Source organism: Oncorhynchus clarkii, chromosome 5, assembly GCF_045791955.1.
Source record: "Oncorhynchus clarkii lewisi isolate Uvic-CL-2024 chromosome 5, UVic_Ocla_1.0, whole genome shotgun sequence".
Taxonomy (NCBI): domain Eukaryota; kingdom Metazoa; phylum Chordata; class Actinopteri; order Salmoniformes; family Salmonidae; genus Oncorhynchus; species Oncorhynchus clarkii.
Window position 1 is genome coordinate 25,592,673 of NC_092151.1, and position 19,754 is coordinate 25,612,426.

A 19,754-nucleotide genomic window follows, 5' to 3' on the forward strand; every position below is an offset into this window, starting at 1 on the left:
ATGCGGACACCTCCGTGCCGTCGGGTATCCTGTTCGGAGTGTTTATCCGACTGGATAAAAAATATATATAATAAGAATAATTATGTCCGTCCGCCCCCCCCCCCCCCCCCCACTTCTAAAACCAAAGTTGCGCCCCTGGTTTATTTGTAACCTTAGGATACACTAGACACTTGTATGTCGTACCCTAGTGGAGATCAATAACTATCTAGTGTTAAGCTATATAAAACAAAAGTTGTTGATGTATATGGTTGAATTTCAGATACATTTTTGTATATTTGAATGTTGCAGTGACAGGACCTAGGCCTATAGCATTTGAGCGAGCTGGAGAGAATTTTTGTTTAAGGTAGCGAGTTCTGATCCCAATAACTCGACTGTCCACCAATGGAGAGAGAAATTACTGCTCATTTTTAGCCAATCACAAGGCTCATTTGAATTACTGAATCAGGAAAATGTTCCGCAACAAGAGTAATCAAGTTAAGATCCAACATCTGTAGAATAATAAAATGTTTTTTTGAAGAAAATGAAGAGGGATGTTGATTGACAGATAAACTCTGGATCACTCACAGCCATTGTGGACTTCTTCTATGGGAACTACAGCCATGTGTAAAACTCAATGTGTGTCCCAAATGGGACACTATATAGTGCACTACTTTTGACCAAAGCCCTATGGGTCCTGGTCAAAAGTAGTGCACTATATAGCCCCTTTTGTGTCAACTGGATATTATTACCCCCCCTCTTAGAATCAATGTTTCCTTTGCTTGCCTTTTGTAAAGCTCATTATTTTGTGCAGTGATCTCCCAAAGCCTCTGTTTGAATGTTACAATGAGCAAACATGTATAGATTGCATACAGAACAGAGATGTGCAGTTTTTATAATATAATATATAATAAAAAAGTCCCTTACTGTATTTGTCATGCATATCTAGTAGCTAAACCCAGTTCATTATAGGTACATATAAAGGGGTTTTCATGAAATGTGCTTGGTATTGGGTTAAGGAGCGAGAGGAACACAAGGGGACACTGTCATGATATACTGTGATTATAATCTTTAAAGTACTATTTTATGCCCACGGAAATAGTGTGATTTCGACATGTTTGACTTTGATTCAGTCTCATATGTGTAAGGATCCTGTAACTGAAGGAGACATGTAAAGTGATATATATGCACTTGAATATCTATAGGATTTGTGGTGGATGTATGGTAAATATCACTATTTAGTATTGTCTCTGTTTTATCCTCTGTTTGGGGCGGCAGGAAGCCTAGTGGTTAGAACGTTGGGCCAGTAACTGAAAGGTTGCTAGATCGAATCCCCGAGCTGCCAAGGAAAAAACTGTCGTTCTGTCCCTGAACAATGCACCCACTGTTCCTAGGCCGTCATTGTAATAAAAAAATTGTTCTTAACTGACTTGCCTAGTGAAATAAAATTTAAAAAGAAGATATATCCCTCTGTTCCAACTCTGGTGTTGCAAAATGAACATACAAAGAGTGAGTGTTCTCTGTTATATATTTGCACATGCAGGCCATCTGAACTAAATGTTGTTAACTCAAGTGAGATGTGCAAAATGACCATGCATATTTTTGTCCCTCTGTCTCTCTCTTTCTCTCTAAAGGATTTCACTCTCTCTTTATCTCCCTCTCTCTCGAAAGGATGTTGCTCTTTACATGACTTTTGACCCTGAAATGAAGTAAATGAAGCTATAGGAGTGGCTGGAGCGGGTGCTGGGGATCAGTTTTATTAGTTGATCCTTAATGGGGAGGTGTGTGGGGGAGGGGGCTTGGAGTAGGTACTGGAAATATCCATTCCTGACTCTGTTATCCAGCGCTCTATGACGTGCTGTGTTGTCGGTTCCGCATCACACACCAACACCAAATAAAAGACTGTTTTCAACTTTCATCGCCTATTGAATCACACTTTCTATGACATTTCTCAAGTGTCTTTGGACTGGACTGGAGTCATTTTTGCTCTCCTCCCTCCTTAACCTTTCTGTTTGTGTGTTACAAGTTTTATTAGTCATATGTAGGGAATACACATGGTATACACCGCACAACTAAATGGATTCTGGACAAAGCAACAACATTAAATAATAAAATATATCAACACAAACAAAGTAAATGGTTCAGTAGAATAGAATAAACTGTTTAGCACAAGTATAATACAGGAAGGCACAATTTAATGTCCATTTACATGTGTTTAGGGGATGGGGGGATTGGGGGGCAAGTATTTAAATTGTGCAGTATTTAGCAATCACAATAAGAGTCTGGTAGCAGCCATTTGTGATGGGTGTGCAGCATTAATGTGTGTGTGTTGTGTTGTGTGCGTCTGGGTGCTAAGGTGTGGAGAATTAGAGCAAGTGGTCAGTCCAGTTCAAGTGTTCAGCAGTCTATGGGCTTGTAGATACCAACAGGCTCAGAGACCGTTTCTATCAGACCTCCTGCTCCAATACCGTCTGCTAGACCGTAAGGGAGTGAACAGCTTGTGTGTGGGGTCTTTAATAATGCTGTGGGCCTTCCTCAGGCACCGTTTAAAGTAGATGTCCTGGATGGGTGATGTACTGGGCCGTCTTCATCTTCCATCCGCTGGAGGGCCTTGCGGTCGTGGACGGAGCAATTCCCATACCAGGCCGTGATGCAACTGGTCAGGGCGCTCTCAATGATGCAGCAGTAGTATTTGGAGATGACCCGGGGTGGCACGCCAAATTTCTTCAGCGGCCTTAGGAAGTAGAGGCGCTGTTGTGCCTTTATTGGCAACAGTGGTGGTGTTGGTCCATGTCAAGTCCTCGGGGATGTGGACGCTGAAGATCTTAAAACTTCTGCTCTCTCGACTGCAGTCCTGTTGATGTGGATCAGGGCATGTTCCCTCTGCTTCCTGAAGTCAACAATCTACTCCTCTGTTTTGCTGACGTTAAGGGAAAAGTTGTTGTCCTGGCACCACAATGCTAGTTCACTTACCTCCTCCCTACAGGCTGACTCATCATTGTTGGTTATCAGGCCTACATCCGTGTGTGTGTGTGTGTGTGTGTTTGGTTTTACTATCCTTGTGGGGAACCAGAAGTCATCACAAGGATAGTAAAATAAGGGAACATTTTACCGGTCTCCACAATGAAAAAGGCTATTTTAGGCTTAGAGGTTAGTTTTAGGGTTACAATCAGGGTTAGGGTTACAATTAGGGTTAGGGGTTAAGTTAAGGGTTTGGGAAAATAGGATTTTGAATGGGAATCAATTGCTTGGTCCCCACAAGGGTAGTAAAACAAACGTATGTGGGGGTGGGGGCTCTTGTAACTCACGCTATTGAGCTGCCTGCCTAGGGCTGTTAAGGCCCATTGTCCCTGTGAATGGTGGTAGGGAGGACGGTATTGGTCTGCTGCTGAAGGTTTGCGATGGGTAGAGGGATGGTGTTGACTGTCAAAGGCAGGGCTGTTAGGGAGAAAATCAAAAAGCCATCAGACTCATTTGTGGGGGAAGGTAGTCAGGGAGAAAAAAGGTGCAGACTGTGAGCCTACCTTGGATGCTAGGGGGAGAAGGGTCAGAAAAAACTCTGAGCCCTAGAGGTTGTGTATATAGGCTATAACTAAGGCTTAGTGTTTTTAGAGTTGGCCTGAATAATCGGGGTGGCAGGTAGCCTCGTGGTTAAAGCGTTGGACTAATAACTGAAAGGTTGCGAGTTCAAATCCCTGAGCTGACAAGGCAAAAAAAATCTGTAGTTCTGCCCCTTAACAAGGTAGTTAGCCTAGGAACAGTGGGTTGTCATTGAAAATAGGAAATTGTTCTTAACTGGCTTGCCTAGTTAAATTAAAATAAGAATTTATGGGTATATAAACTACACCACCCCCCTATCATGGCCAATCAAGACAAATGAACAAATGTTTTTGGGCAAGTCAATCTGTATGAAATCTCTCCACTGACAGAGTCAGAAGGGGATAACGGCAAGATAAATGTTATTATGGCAATGAAATTTTTAAAAAAGGCTTAAATGATTGAAACTAGGCAGTCCTCCTATGCCTATCTCAGTCACCCGGGTGGGTGAGTGGTGACCGTGTGTCTGAACTACATTGTTTACCCACACAGCTATGTGTGACTTTCCCTCACACCCCTCACACTTCCTCATGGCTGATACCACACTACTTTCACACTGTAGTACAGGGAGCTTATTTGGACATGGTGCTAGATAGACTTGATATGTGCGAGTTGTCTCAGCTTTGACTTTATTACAAAATACAGTATTACATTGTGCTGTGATACCATTACCGTCTCCACTACCTCCTCTCTTATTTAAAGCTCAGCGAAAGGAGGGCAAAGCCCCTCACTCAGTCCGCAGTGGGATCAGATAGATTCTTCTCCTATAGAGAAATACAGAGCTCCCTTGAGGAAGGGGACTATGAACGATGAAGAGGCCACTTAAAAGAGGTGACAAGATCTAAAAAAAAGACATCTGGAGGATTTTCAGGCTAATCCCCAAGCACCCTCCCTCCCACCCTGACTGTACCTACTACCCCCCTCACTGTCCAGCCCATACAGGTCCCCACTGGATCCCTCCTGCCCCTGGACCCCTGTCCTCTTGGAATCCCTGCCTGGTTCTACTTTCTCCATGTGTGTTTAGCATGACAATTCCCTCCCAAGTCCATGGCACAGGACAATGCATGTAGCTTGAGTTTGATGTCTTTTAAGCCTTTGACTGGCTTCTGTGGCCTTCAAGGTCCCCTCTCCCTGGCTTTGTAATGGGGAGAGCAAGAGCACAGCTCTCCTGGTTAAATCTGCTTGGTCATTGCGTTTGAAAATGGGCAGGCTGAATGGAGAGGGGAAACAGTCATCTGTAAAGGGAGTGTTGAGTGGGGTGGGGGTTTAGAAATGGAAAGAAAAATGAGTACAAATCAAATTTTGATCACATACAAATATTATTGTGTATATGCACATATATATACACTGCTCAAAAAAATAAAGGGAACACTTAAACAACACAATGTAACTCCAAGTCAATCACACTTCTGTGAAATCAAACTGTCCACTTAGGAAGCAACACTGACAATAAATTTCACATGCTGTTGTGCAAATGGAATAGACAACAGGTGGAAATTATAGGCAATTAGCAAGACACCCCCAATAAAGGAGTGGTTCTGCAGGTGGTGACCACAGACCACTTCTCAGTTCCTATGCTTCCTGGCTGATGTTTTGGTCACTTTTGAATGCTGGCGGTGCTTTCACTCTAGTGGTAGCATGAGACGGAGTCTACAACCCACACAAGTGGCTCAGGTAGTGCAGCTCATCCACGATGGCACATCAATGCGAGCTGTGGCAAAAATGTTTGCTGTGTCTGTCAGTGTAGTGTCCAGAGCATGGAGGCGCTAGCAGGAGACAGGCCAGTACATCAGGAGACGTGGAGGAGGCCGTAGGAGGGCAACAACCTAGCAGCAGGACCGCTACCTCCGCCTTTGTGCAAGGAGGAACACTGACAGAGCCCTGCAAAATGACCTCCAGCAGGCCACAAATGTGCATGTGTCTGCTCAAACGGTCAGAAACAGACTCCATGAGGGTGGTATGAGGACCCGACGTCCACAGGTGGGGGTTGTGCTAACAGCCCAACACCGTGCTGGACGTTTGGCATTTGCCAGAGAACACCAAGATTGGCAAATTTGCCACTGGCGCCCTGTGCTCTTCACAGATGAAAGCAGGTTCACACTGAGCACATGTTACAGACATGACAGAGTCTGGAGACGCCGTGGAGAACGTTCTGCTGTCTGCAACATGCTCCAGCATGACTGGGACATCATGTCTCGCTCCATCCACCAACGCCACGTTGCACCACAGACTGTCCAGGAGTTGGCAGATGCTTTAGTCCAGGTCTGGGAGGAGATCCCTCAGGAGACCATCCGCCACCTCATCAGGAGCATGCCCAGGCGTTGTAGGGAGTTCATACAGGCACGTGGAGGCCACACACACTACTGAGCCTCATTTTGACTTGTTTTTAAGGACAGTACATCAAAGTTGGATCAGCCTGTAGTGTGGTTTTCCACTTTAATTTTGAGTGTGACTCCAAATCCAGACCTCCATGGGTTGATACATTTGATTTCCATTGATCATTTTTGTGTGATTTTGTTGTCAGCACATTCAACTATGTAAAGAAAAAAGTATTTAATAAGAATATTTCATTCATTCAGATCTAGGATGTGTTATTTTAGTGTTCCCTTTATTTTTTTGAGCAGTATATACATGTGTGTCTGTGTGTGTGTGTATATATATGTATGTGTGTATATATATATATATATATATATATATATATATATATATATATGTCTGTGTGTGTATATATGTATATGTGTGTGCATATATATCTATATATATATATATAGTGGAGAGAACAAGTATTTGATACACTGCTGATTTTGCAGGTTTTCCTACTTACAAAGCATGTAGAGGTCTGTAATTTTTATCATAGGTACACTTCAACTGTGAGAGACGGAATCTAAAACAAAAATCCAGAAAATCACATATGATTTTTAAGTAATTAATTAGCATTTTATTGCATGACATAAGTATTTGATACATCATAAAAGCAGAACTTAATATTTGGTACAGAATGTATGTATATAGAGTGGGGCAAAGTCGCCACCAAATGTGCAAGTTCTCCCACTTAAAAAGATGAGAGAGGCCTGTAATTTTCGTCATAGGTACACTTCAACTATAAAAGACAAAATGAGGGGAAAAAATCCAGAAAATCACATTGTAGGATTTTTAATTAATTTATTTGCAAATATGGTGGAAAATAAGTATTTGGTCACCTACAAACAAGCAAGATTTCTGGCTCTCACAGACCTGTAACTTCTTCTTTAAGAGGCTCCTCTGTCCTCCACTCGTTCTGTTTGAACTTGTTATCAGTATAAAAGACACCTGTCCACAACCTCAAACTGTCACACTCCAAACTCCACTATGGCAAAGACCAAAGAGCTGTCAAAGGACACCAGAAACAAAATTGTAGACCTGCACCAGGCTGGGAAGACTGAATCTGCAATAGGTAAGCAGCTTGGTTTGAAGAATTCAACTGTGGGATCAATTATTAGGAAATGGAAGACATACAAGACCATCTCCCTCGATCTGGGGCTCCACGCAAAATCTCACCCCGTGGGGTCAAAATGATCACAAGAACGGTGAGCAAAAATCCCAGAACCACACGGGGGGACCTAGTGAATGACCTGCAGAGAGCTGGGACCAAAGTAACAAAGCCTACCATCAGTAACACACTACGAAGCCATGGACTCAAATCCTGCAGTGGCAGACGTGTCCCCTGCTTAAGCCAGTACATGTCCAGGCTCGTCTGAAGTTTGCTAGAGAGCATTTGGATGATCCAGAAGAAGATTGGGAGAATGTCATATGGTCAGATGAAACCAAAATAGAACTTTTTGGTAAAAACTCAACTCGTCGTGTTTGGAGGACAAAGAATGCTGAGTTGCATCCAAAGAACACCATACCTACTGTGAAGCATGGGGGTGGAAACATCATGCTTTGGGGCTGTTTTTCTGCAAAGGGACCAGGACGACTGGTCCGTGTAAAGGAAAGATTGAATGGGGCCATGTATCGTGAGATTTTGAGTGAAACCCTCCTTACATCAGCAAGGGCATTGAAGGTGAAACGTGGCTGGGTCTTTCAGCATGACAATGATCCCAAACACACCGCCCGGGCAACGAAGGAGTGGCTTCGTAAGAAGCATTTCAAGGTCCTGGAGTGGTCTAGCCAGTCTCCAAATCTCAACCCCATAGAAAATCTTTGGGGGGAGTTGAAAGTCCGTATTGCCCAGCAACAGCCCCAAAACATCACTGCTCTAGAGGAGATCTGCATGGAGGAATGGGCCAAAACACCAGCAACAGTGTGAAAACTTTGTGAAGACTTACAGAAAACATTTGACCTCTGCCATTGCCAACAAAGGGTATATAACAAAGTATTGAGATAAACTTTTGTTATTGACCAAATACTTATTTTCCACCATAATTTGCAAATAAATTCATAAAAAATCCTTAAATGTGATTTTCTGGATTTTTTTTCTCATTTTGTCTGTCATAGTTGAAGTGTACCTATGATGACAATTACAGGCCTCTCGTCTTTTTAAGTGGGAGAACTTGCACAATTGGTGGCTGACTAAATACTTTTTTGCCCCACTGTATGTACCTATTCCATTAATAAACAATCAGCCGTTTCCAGCTACAATAGTCATTTAAAACATTAAGAATGTCTACATTGTATTTCTGATCAATTTGATGTTATTTTAAATGGACAAATGTGCTTTTCTTTAAAAAGCAAGAACATTTCTAATTGACCCCAAACGTTTGAACGGTAGTGTACATATGAAATGGGTAAAACAGTTAAACATTAAAGTGACCAGTGACTAAAGTTCAGGGCAAGGTACTGGGCAGAGGCCGGCTAGTGGTGACTGTTTAACAGTCTGATGGCCTTGAGATTGAAGCTGTTTTTCATTCTCTTGTTCCCAGCTTTGATGCACCTGTACGGTCTCCTCCTTCTAGATGGTAGCAGGGTGAACAAGCCGTGGCTCGGGTGGCTGAGGTCCTTGATGATTTTCTTGGTCTTCTTGTGACACCAGGTGCTGTAGATGTCCTGGAGGGCCGACATTGTACCCTGCGGTTGCGGAGGGGGCAGTTGCTGTACCAGGTGGTGATACAGCCTGACAGGATGCTCTCAATGGGGCATCTGCAAAAGTTTGGGTCTTAGAGGGCAAGACAAATGTTTTCAGCCTCCTGAGGTTGAAGAGGCGCTGTTTCACTTTCTTCACTACACTGTCTGTGTAGTTGGACCATTTAAGATTGCCACTGATGTGTACTGCAAGGAACTTGAAGCTTTTCACCTTCTCCTCTGCGACCCCGTAGATGTGGATGGGGTGTGCTCCCTCTGCTCTCTGCTGAAGTACACGATCAGCTCCTTCGGCAAGCGGTACCGGAGCACCAAGTCTAGGTCCAAGAGGCTTCTAAACAGCTTCTACCCCAAGCCCTAAGACTCCTGCACATCTAATCAAGTGGCTACCCAGACTATTTGCATTCCCACTCCCTCCTATTTTATGCTGCTGCTAGTCTCTGTTTATTAGCTATGCATAGTCACTTTAAGAACTCGACCTACATGTACATATTACCTCAATTATTTACTGCTGCTCTTTAATATTTTATACTTGTATTTGTTATTTTGTAGGCATTTTTCTTAACTGCATTGTTGGTTATGGGCTTGTAAGTAAGCATTTCACTGTAAGGTCTACTACACCTGTTGTATTCAGTGCAAGTGACAAATACGATTTGATTTAGTTGACTTTGAGGAAGAGGTTATTTTCCTGGCACCACTGTGCCAGGGCTTTAATCTGCTCACTGTAGGCTCTCATTATTGTTGGTAATCAGGCCTACCACTGTTGTGTCTTCTGCAAATTTGGATATTGAGTTGGAGTTGTGCGTGGCCGCGCAGTCATGGTTGAGCACACACCCCTGGCGGGCCCCTGTGTTGAGGATCAGCGTAGTGGAGGTGTTGTTACCTACCTTCGCCACCTGGGAGCGGACCATCAGGAAGTCCAGGACCCAAAAGCAAAGGGTGGGGCTCAGACCCAGGGCCCTGAGCTTGGAGGGTGATATGGTGTTGAAGGCTGAGCTGTAGTCAATGAACAACATTCCTACATAAGTATTCCTCTTGTCCAGATGGGATTGGGCAGTGCGATGGCGATTGTGTCATCCGTGGATCTATTAGGGCGGTATGCAAATTGCAGTAGGTCAGGGGGGGGGGGTGGCAGTTCCAGTCCTCGAGGGCCTGATTGGTGTCAGCTTTTCCCCAGCCCCAGCTAACACACCTTAATCCAATAATCACCTAATCATGATCTTCAGTTTAGAATGCAATTAGATTAATCAGCTGTGTTTGCTAGGGATGGAGAAAAAAGTGTGACACCAATCAGGCCATCAAGGACTGGAGTTGCCCACCCCTGGTCTAGGGTGTCAGGTAAGTTGGAAGTGATGTGATCCTTAACTAACCTCTCAAAGCATTTCATAGTGGCAGAAGGGGGTGATAGTCATTTAGTTCAGTTACTTCTGCTTTCTTGGGTACAAGAACAATGGTGGACAACTTGAAGCAAGAGGGAACAGCAGACTGGGATAGGGAAAGATTGAATATGTCTTTAAACACTCCAGCCACCTGGTCTGCACATGCTCTGAGAGGGGGGGTGTAGAGATGCCCCAACACCATGTTCATTCATCTCCTATTCACACTGCACATAGCAATGTACAAATGCTATAACTTTCATAATAACATCATCAACCACCTACTCAAATAAGTCACTCTCTGGACATGAGTGTTTCATTCAGGGTAGGGGGTAGGTGTGTGTGGGCCGGAATCAAAGGGTTTCGACTTATTGTTCGTGTCTGAAAAGGAGCTAATGGTCGGCCATCGCTACTCAAGGACTAAAAGCCGCGGGGTGCCCCCGGGCCAAGTCGCACAATGACACCCCCACTCCTCCCGCGGCGCGTCTTCCTGCCACAATCTGAAGCAAACGACTCGCTATGGGGGTGCGTATCTGTATCGGTGCGACGGCCATCCACTCTTTTCAATACACCCATCAAGGCTAGTATAATTTCGACTGGATGCTTTTAGTTGTTTTAGTAATTTCCTCTGCGTTGTCCTGATTTTACATGGGCAAAAATTGGTTTCTGTATGTAAAATTGAGCGTAAAGTTGTCACTTCAGAAAAGTTCAACCATGATGTGCATCATTCGTTTGAGTTAATTGTCTATTTTGAAATGTCATAAGACATTTTAATTTCTAGACTTACTGACCCTTTCACATGTATTTCTGAAACAGGAGTCCTTCTCAGTTTACTGATATCCATGTAATTAGGCTACAGCGCCATCACATTATAGGCATTGTCTCTCGGCCAAAAGGATGGTCCAAACATTGAAATATGACAAAACATGAACCTAATTCTTTATTGGTTAACTTCATTAATGATTGTGGGTCACATGAGGCAAATGTGTTTTGTGTATAAGTCTAAACCTCAATGGAAATGCATTGAGTCGGTTATAATTTCCATTTAACAAATTTAAAGATTTTTCCCACAAACATTTTTTTTTACATTTTAAATTCTAACAATTAGCCAGAAAATTCAGCAAGCGAAAATATGGGTCTATGCTATTTAAATTTTGATCGAATGGAATGTCACTTACTCAATTATTTTTGCACAAAATTGGCTTTTTAGGCTATGAAAAAAAATATTTATATAGCCTATTGTTTTATAGTGTAATATAAAATGGATAAGTTGAGCATGATCAGCAAGGTTGCCCAAATGTTGTTACATTAAATGTTATTGTTGATTTGAACACAATTTTGCGTATACTTTCTTGGCCTATAGGCCAACATTTTATAATGAGCGATAGTCAAAATATGTAATTCTGGTCTGTATTTAAATACATCTGCTTGCATGTAGGCTATCCCAAATCACTTTTAATATCGATGAAAGCTAGTTAAGGTAAATTATTTAAAATGTCCACACAACGCTACATGCATATTAGATACTTTGGCTACGTCACTGAATATGTATTTACTACTTCATCATGTAGGCTAAATATATTAAATGGATCAACATTGATGTCGTGAATTAACTTTTTACTAGATAATTTCCTTAAATTGCTCACAGGATTTTTGCATACTCACCTGCGCTTGTGTTATTTAAATTTTCTCAGGAAGACGAATATTTAGTATCAATTTTTTTCAGTCAAGTTTTCAATGGGAAAGCACGCGCACTAGCTTACCTGTTATCTTACGGTCAGTGTTATCAGGGATCTTTGGGACGTCCCTACACTAAACTTTAACCCCTACCCTTAACCTAACCTTAAACAACCCTTACCTAACCATTTACATTTCAACTTCAGTGGGGGGTAGGGACGTCCCAATGATCCCGGATAGCATAGACCGTTATCTCGCTGTGAAGGGAAAAAAAATCAAGTTCGTTCGCAAATTCACTATCAGCTGTGTTTGATTGTCTCTCTCGGCCAATGGGAGGCGAGGCAATTAACATCCCAACACCGATTGATTAAAAAAAACTGTGGAGCTGGGGTGTCGTGAGACGGCCATTTGAAGGTGAAGTAGGTGGTGAACTCGAGACTCAATGGACTACAGTTGATGGGTATCTCGCACACAGGCTTCTATTTCTGTACAGGTTTGTTTCCACACAGCTTGAAGAGAAACTTTCGGGATTGATTTTCACCCTTTAAGGAATTTCTCAAAACGCTGGCGTTTGGACATTTTCTTGCCACCCTCAAGTGTTCAGGACAGGCCGTTCAGAAACGATGTTCTATCTTGCGTAATGGGTATATAGACGGTATAGACTGCAAGCGTGTCATTGACTGTAACCAAGTGCCTGAACCACATTGTCTGAGATTCAAATCAAGGAGAATGTCGGAGCGATCTCAGAGCCCTCTTTCGGATTGCAACAGCCGGACGGATGACTTCAGCCGACCCATGTACGCCCAGGCCTTGAGTCAAGAAGCGTTTGGAGGCACGTCGCTCCAGATCCCTCACGGCGTTCTACAGCACCACAGTCTTATATTCAACAAGACTGCATACAATGGGTTGCCTCCAACACCTCAAACCTTTTTCCAATTCCCACCAGTCGGTGGTGACTATAGGGCCTCCGATTTACAAACCGGCGACTTTTGCCAACCCAAACACTGGTATCCCATCACCGCTCCCGAATACACCGGCCAAGTACCGAGGGTTGCAGTGACTACGCAGGCCACAAACCTGAGCCCACCCATTGCCGAAGCCAGGGAACAAATCAAAATGCCTGATATAAAGATTGAGAAGGATGTCAATGACGAGTATGAGGTAAAGATTCAACAGTATCCAACTCCGTCGTCCGCTGTGGCTCACGGGGTTTACTACTCGACCCCATGGAACCCCTCGTTTTGGCCCGGCCTTCCCCACATCACTGCTGAGAGTTCCAATATTCAAAACCTCAACTCCATACCCTCAACATCGTCTTCAACATCCCCATCGCTCTCGCCGTCACCCCCCAGCAATGGGTTACCCGGGATCACGTTCAACGGGAGCGCAAGCCAAGGTGCCCAAGCGCCCCAGGCGCAAACCCAAAGCAATGGATCCTCCAGCGCCAGCGGTGGGTGCAGCGACTCGGAGGAAGAGGTGAGTCTGAAAATAGGCCTATGTACCGTTATCCCCATGATGTCCTATTAGCTTGTGTTTACCCTGGAGCCTGCCTATTAATTTTAAAAAAGTGAAGGGATGGACAATGTTTCCTAAAGTCTTTGGTAAGTATGCCTCTTTTTAACAGGAGAACCCTTCAACTGAGGAGCTGGAACAGTTCGCCAAGGAGCTGAAGCACACGCGTATAACACTGGGTTTCACACAAGCAGATGTAGGAATGGCTCTAGGCAACCTTTATGGTGAGTTTGGATTAGGCGTACACTAAAACTACCATTAACCTATGTCACAGCCTAACCTTGCCAATGTGAGCTGGTGAATATTAATGCATGCTTGGTCTTTGAATTTACTGAGTGTTCCGTTAAATTGGCATAGAATACTATGGTCCTTGTGTTTGAAATCTACTGTAGTTGTTGCAGTGTCAACTAGGGATTAACTTGGATCCCGGGACCACTCTTTACATTTCCCGAAAAAAATTAAGGACAAGATCCGGCAAATGACCGCACACCAGATCCGAATGCACTTTAGACCTCTCATCAGAACTGAACATTCGATCCCGTTCTGAACCAAGACCAGTGAGCTGAAGCCCAGGACTGGTTCAACATCACATAAATTAAATGAGCCCTAACCGGACAACCATGCACTATATTGATTCGAACTGGTGATGAAAACAATGTGGCGGGCGGCAGCTGAGTGGGGAGACAGGAAACAGCCATTGGGCCAAGAAAAAGTGCAGAGGAAACTCACCTTATGTTCAGCCGAATGATGAAAATATTGGAATTAAGTAGGCTAATGCAACTGAAGGCGTTTGTCAAATTCTTGCTCATACTGAAACTCCCAAAGTGATAAACTGTTATACAAAATGTTTTAAACTATAGTCGTGTGTGTGGTAAACTAAATTATGATTTCAGCACCGTTTTCATTGGGACAGCGCCATGTCGCTGATTTGAGAAGAGTGGGGGACTAGTCAATGTCAGGTCTTTGTTTTCACTGAATCTCCGTTTAGATATTTGGTAACAATTTAAACTGGGGAAATGTTAGCTAAATTGGAGTCTGTGCTAATGAACATATTTGTGATAGTTTGCTCATATATTAGCTGATCAGAACATTTTGCTAGCATGTTATACAAGTGGATTTTGCGCTTCACTCGCGTAGTAAGTAGCCTGTTCTACACCCGACCAAAAGCCAAGGTCTGTATATTTGGTTAAATTATATCTGGCTGGACAAGTGGGCATGGTAGCTCATTTATTCGTTTGCTCCTCTCACTGATCAAATATTTCGCATGCAATAATGTAGCCTAAATCAAGTGTAATTGCTCTATTTACTCACGTAGTAGCCCTATATAGAGTTTAGGGTTTTTTCCTATCGTCCCTCTAACTTTTTTCTGTAATCCATAGGTGGCATTACCAAATCACTTCTCGCATACGAATGTAAATAAAATAAAAACGTTTCCCCCTCTTCTCTGCGCTGTCTCGTATTGCTGCCTCTATGAGCGACTTTGTGTGTAAACAACACAAAGTCGGTCCCGGTTAAGATGCCTTGATATCTAAACAAGTTCTTCTTCATCTCCCGTTATTCATGAGCTGACCTGCCATCTGTATAATCCATTCGATTTTGCCAAATAAAGTTTTGGTATTCGTTTATCTAGCAAGCTTAATCACTTTGATCATTGACTTTGTTTGGCTGCTGTTAGTGCATGTCTGTGTCGAGGTAGCCTAGGCATACTGATGAAATGCGCTGAATTAATTGCGGAGCATGATAATGATCTGAACTGATCAACTACCTAATTCGCAATAATGTTATTGGGGAACTGTTACTCTATCATTACAAAATATTAGTTTCTCTTGGTTGTGAACTCTTTCAATAGTGTCGCAGCCAAGACTCCAATTTTGTTCAGCGACAATCTTATTTAGTGAGAATCCTGAGCGACCATATCTTGGTTTTAAACGCTCCGATTTTTGCGTATTTCCCAGGATACATATGAATTATTCCTGGTATTGCGATTTGGTAGATTTTTGGGAAAATATGAATCCCTGGTGTCAACTGCTGACAATGACTCGTTCTCTGTTTAGGCAAGATGTTCAGCCAGACTACAATCTGTCGTTTCGAAGCCCTCCAGCTCAGCTTCAAGAATATGTGCAAGCTGAAGCCCCTGCTTCGGAGATGGCTGAATGAGGCTGAGACTTCTGACAACCCCCAGGATGTGAGTACTCTTCTAATCGAACTCTTTATCAGATATCGTTGTTTTGCTTAGAATCACAGCTGGTACAGAGCAGCATCAGGTTTGCACAACGTGTCTAGGATTCCATCTTGTTGGCCATGAACCAGAGTAAAATTTATTAGAAAATGTTCACCAAATGTTTATTCAATTTTTGCATTTGGTATTTGAGGGAAGGCCCTTTTGGGGGGGACCAATATAGTTATGTCCTCTGCAATGGACCAAAGTACACTAATGTCCCAGTCTGAATGTGAGTATACTTGTATCCCCAGATGTACAAGATCGAGCGGGTGTTTGTGGACACCAGGAAGAGGAAGCGGCGGACCAGTCTGGAGGGTTCGGTGCGCACGGCTCTAGAGTCCTACTTTGTCAAGTGCCCCAAGCCCAACACCCAGGACATCACACACATTGCAGATGACCTGTGTCTGGAGAGAGATGTGAGTCCCACACTGATACAGCCTATCCTCAATTCCTTTGTCACCTACTGGCCTTTATTTCCCCAACCGTGCATGGCTGTTTAGTCTAATTGGCTCTTAAATGAAATGGACCCTAAATTCATTTATGGTAAATATGCTTTTCCCGTGTTTCCATGGTTTGTATCTTAGTGCTGTATGTGATGACTCGTCTGACACTGCCAGGTTCTATATTTTTAAAATTAAGGAAGTGGGGAAATGTGGTGTTTTCTGGACAGCATGTGACTTGTGTTTGGCAGGTGGTGCGTGTGTGGTTCTGTAACCGCAGACAGAAGGGCAAGCGCCTGGCCCTCCCTTTCGACGAGGAGTGTGAAGAACAGTACTACGAGCAGAGTCCACCTCCCCCGCATATGACCCAATCCCCCCTCCCTGGGCAGGGGTACCACCTATCCAGCCACACCGGGGCCCCCACTTTCTACATGCCCCCCCTCCAGAGGCCAGAAGTCTTTAAGCAGGCCCTGCACCCTGGACTGGTGGGTCACCTGACCAGCTAAATGTGTACCAGTTCTCCAAACCAGCTCTGGCCATATGGCCTCCCATTCCCACCCAACATACAGTGGGGAGAACAAGTATTTGATACACTGCTGATTTTGCAGGCTTTCCTACTTACAAAGCATGTAGAGGCCTGTCATTTTTATCATAGGTACACTTCAACTGTGAGAGACGGGATCTAAATCCAGAAAATCACATTGTATGATTTTTAAGTAATTAATTTGCATTTTATTGTGTGACATAAGGATTTGATATCAGAAAAGCAGAACTTAATATTTGGTACAGAAACATTTGTTTGCAATTACAGAGATCATACATTTCCTGTAGTTCTTGACCAGGTTTGCGCACACTGCAGCAGGGATTTTGGCACACTCCTCCATACAGACCTTCTCCAGATCCTTCAGGTTTCGGGGCTGTCGCTGGGCAATACGGACTTTCAGCTCCCTCCAAAGATTTTCTATTGGGTTCAGGTCTGGAGACTGGCCAGGCCACTCCAGGACCTTGATTTGCTTCTTACGGAGCCACTCCTTAGTTGCCCTGGCTGTGTGTTTCGGGTCGTTGTCATGCTGGAAGACCCAGCCACGACCCATCTTCAATGCTCTTACTGAGGGAAGGCCGAGGGTGATTGACCGTCATCTTGAACTTCTTCCATTTTCTAGTAATTGCGCCAACAGTTGTTGCCTTCTCACCGAGCTACTTGCCTATTGTCCTGTAGCCCATCCCAGCCTTGTGCAGGTCTACAATTTTATCCCTGATGTCCTTACACAGCTCCCTGGTCTTGGCCATTGTGGAGCGGTTGGAGTCTGTTTGATTGAGTGTGTGGACAGGTGTCTTTTATACAGGTAATGAGTTCAAACAGGTGCAGTTAATACAGGTAACGAGTGGAGAACAGGAGGGATTCTTAAAGGAAAAACTAACAGGTCTGTGAGAGCCGGAGTTCTTACTGGTTGGTAGGTGATGCAAATTAATTACTTAAAAATCATACAATGTGATTTTCTGGATTTCTGTTTTAGATTTCGTCTCTCACAGTTGAAGTGTACCTATGATAAAAAACAGACCTCTACATGCTTTGTAAGCAGCAAAACCTGCCGATTTTGCAGGTTATCAAATACTTGTTCTCCCCACTGTAGCTATTTTCTACCTCTTCATTCCACCAGTCCCTTGGCTCTGAATATCTGCGGTGAGATTGTTTTTGCACAAAGTTGTCTGACCTTTTTTTGATATTTTAAAAATGAGATTTTTTTCCCCTTTATCTTGAATATCCTTGTATTGTCTTGTTGCAGTTTGTCCAGAGGTTATCTATTAGGTCTTACATACAATTTCTTTAAATATTCTTTGCAGTCTTGTCCAGAAGGTATACTCTCATAGTGGAAGTATGATACAAATACATTTTTTGATTTGTCTTAAAAAATCTTGCTATGTTTGTTATCCATGCCTGTATTGCATATGTTGACTAACTGTTTTTAATCTAATGGTAGCCATTGCGGTAAAGGGATTAACCAAAGTGGTACTTATGTTAACATGATCAGGGACCTGTGTTGTTAATGGTTGTCACTGTTACAGAGCTGATTACATCACCACTCTTATACAAAGACTTGATCAAAACATCTGAAATGGCCATCCAGCGCAGGCACAATCTAGTGCCTTGTTGTGTAGTTGAAGTCATTTCATCTTGGCTAAAGATTTTACACAATCCCATGTTTATAAATAAAAGCATATTTGATAATTTTATTGAAACTCTGGCTATTTCTCTGGTGCAACCTTAAGATGTTACTTGTAACTTTTGCACCACACAATTAAATATTTTTTATTTTCCATGCCAACCTGTGTCGTAACAACAATTAGTGAATATGCTATTGTGTACATAAATGCAGCATGTGTAACACAGATCACCCATAAATGCTCAACCACTTCCCCTGTTTCTCACACATTAGTTGTGTGGGGAGGTGGTTTATTGCTGAAGTGTCCATGTATGTGAAAAGAGCTGGTCCTAGAGAAGACCACCTTCACATTTTTAAAATGTGTCCTAAATGTCACTCCCCTTGTATAGTGCACTACTTTTGACCAGACCCTATGAGCCCTGGTCAAATGTAAGGACCTGCATAGGGAAAAGGGTGCTATTTAGGATGCAGAAAGTCTGAAGAGCTGCCAAAGTGAACCATGGGTGTGGTTTCACTTCCTGACCCAGGCTTCCAGGTCATGGTAAACCTTCTGAGCAGGCAGGCTGTGATACTGGGGGCAGATGCTACACAGCCTCTCCCTCCAGTCTGTATACACTTTCACCTGATAGCTATGCCGCCACGCAAAGTACCCAGCATATCTCTCCTTGTCCAGTTGCAGCTGCCGGAGATAGTTCCCCAGCTCCTTGGTGGATGGAAAGTCCTCAACGTGGATGAAGGAGTTGGGCGGCGCCACGGCTATGTAGTCATCTGGAGGTGGACCCAGAACCACAGGCACCGCCCCTGCCTGGTAAGCGTTCCGCCAGAGCTTCTCAGTGATGTAATCCTTGGAGATGGAGTTCTCGAAGGACAGGTAGAAGTAGCAGCTTGAGATGGTGGGCAGCAGGTCGATGGAGGCCAAAACACTCCCTCTCAAGCGACCATACACCTCCACGGGGATGCTTCTTTTCAGGCTCTTGTACACCAAGCTCCTTCTGTGCTGAGGCTCATAGTGACTAACAACCCAGCAGGCCAGAATGGACTTATTTTTGGGAATGATGTCTTCTGTGCTGCTATCATTACCAGTATCACAGTCCTTCGGCAGCAGCTTACCATAGGGCATGGTGATATCGGCATCGCGGCGGTAGGACATGGTCCAGTTGAACACGTTATTGAAGGGCTTCAGGTATCTGCTGTTGTCAGGGGACTCCAGAGAGAGCCAGACCCACTTCTGGTGCCTTGGCCGGTGAAGGTGGAGGGGCAGCCGCTCCTGGCCGTTCATCAGCTCTCTGTAGTGGAAGACCACCAGGTCAGCACTGGGGTAGAGAGAGCGCTGGTCCACCAGGCGGCAGTCAGGGATACGGTACCGGTTCCAGCACACGTCTCCCTCCAAATTGTAGGAGGGGCCAAAGGGCCAGTGCCACAGCAGGATGGTGATGTTGTTGTGGCTTCTGTCAGAGTTTGGACCCCACCCACCCCCACTCCCCTGTCCCACCAGAAAGAACAGTAGAGGGGCCAGGCAGATGAGGAGGAAGAGCCTGAGGCAAAATGAGGGGGATTTCATGGTAGAGCTGGACCCTTGTTTGTCATCAGGGTTCTGTCACTGCAGGGAAATGAGCAGAGAAAACAGGATTGAGTTTCTGTTAACCTTGACTCAGGGGTAAACATAACATGGTAAACAAATCTGAGACATTCAAATTGTTACATTTCGTATTAATTTGTATGATAGGCTATG

General features: G+C 43.8%; 2 protein-coding genes across 2 annotated transcripts; one reads left to right on the forward strand and one right to left on the reverse strand.

The window, feature by feature from the left end:
• The first annotated feature begins 12,413 nt into the window (after positions 1 to 12,413).
• Positions 12,414 to 16,363, forward strand: LOC139409912 (POU domain, class 5, transcription factor 1-like). The gene is made up of 5 exons (XM_071155324.1): positions 12,414 to 13,160; positions 13,309 to 13,420; positions 15,251 to 15,381; positions 15,669 to 15,833; positions 16,109 to 16,363. Exons 1-5 carry the CDS (start codon positions 12,414 to 12,416, stop codon positions 16,361 to 16,363), a joined length of 1,410 nt encoding a protein of 469 aa, XP_071011425.1.
• A 1,953-nt stretch (positions 16,364 to 18,316) lies between these two features.
• LOC139409913 (alpha-(1,3)-fucosyltransferase 7-like) lies at positions 18,317 to 19,583 on the reverse strand. The gene has a single exon (XM_071155325.1). It carries the CDS (start codon positions 19,581 to 19,583, stop codon positions 18,534 to 18,536), a length of 1,050 nt encoding a protein of 349 aa, XP_071011426.1. The 3' UTR covers positions 18,317 to 18,533.
• Between the last annotated feature and the right edge of the window lie 171 nt (positions 19,584 to 19,754).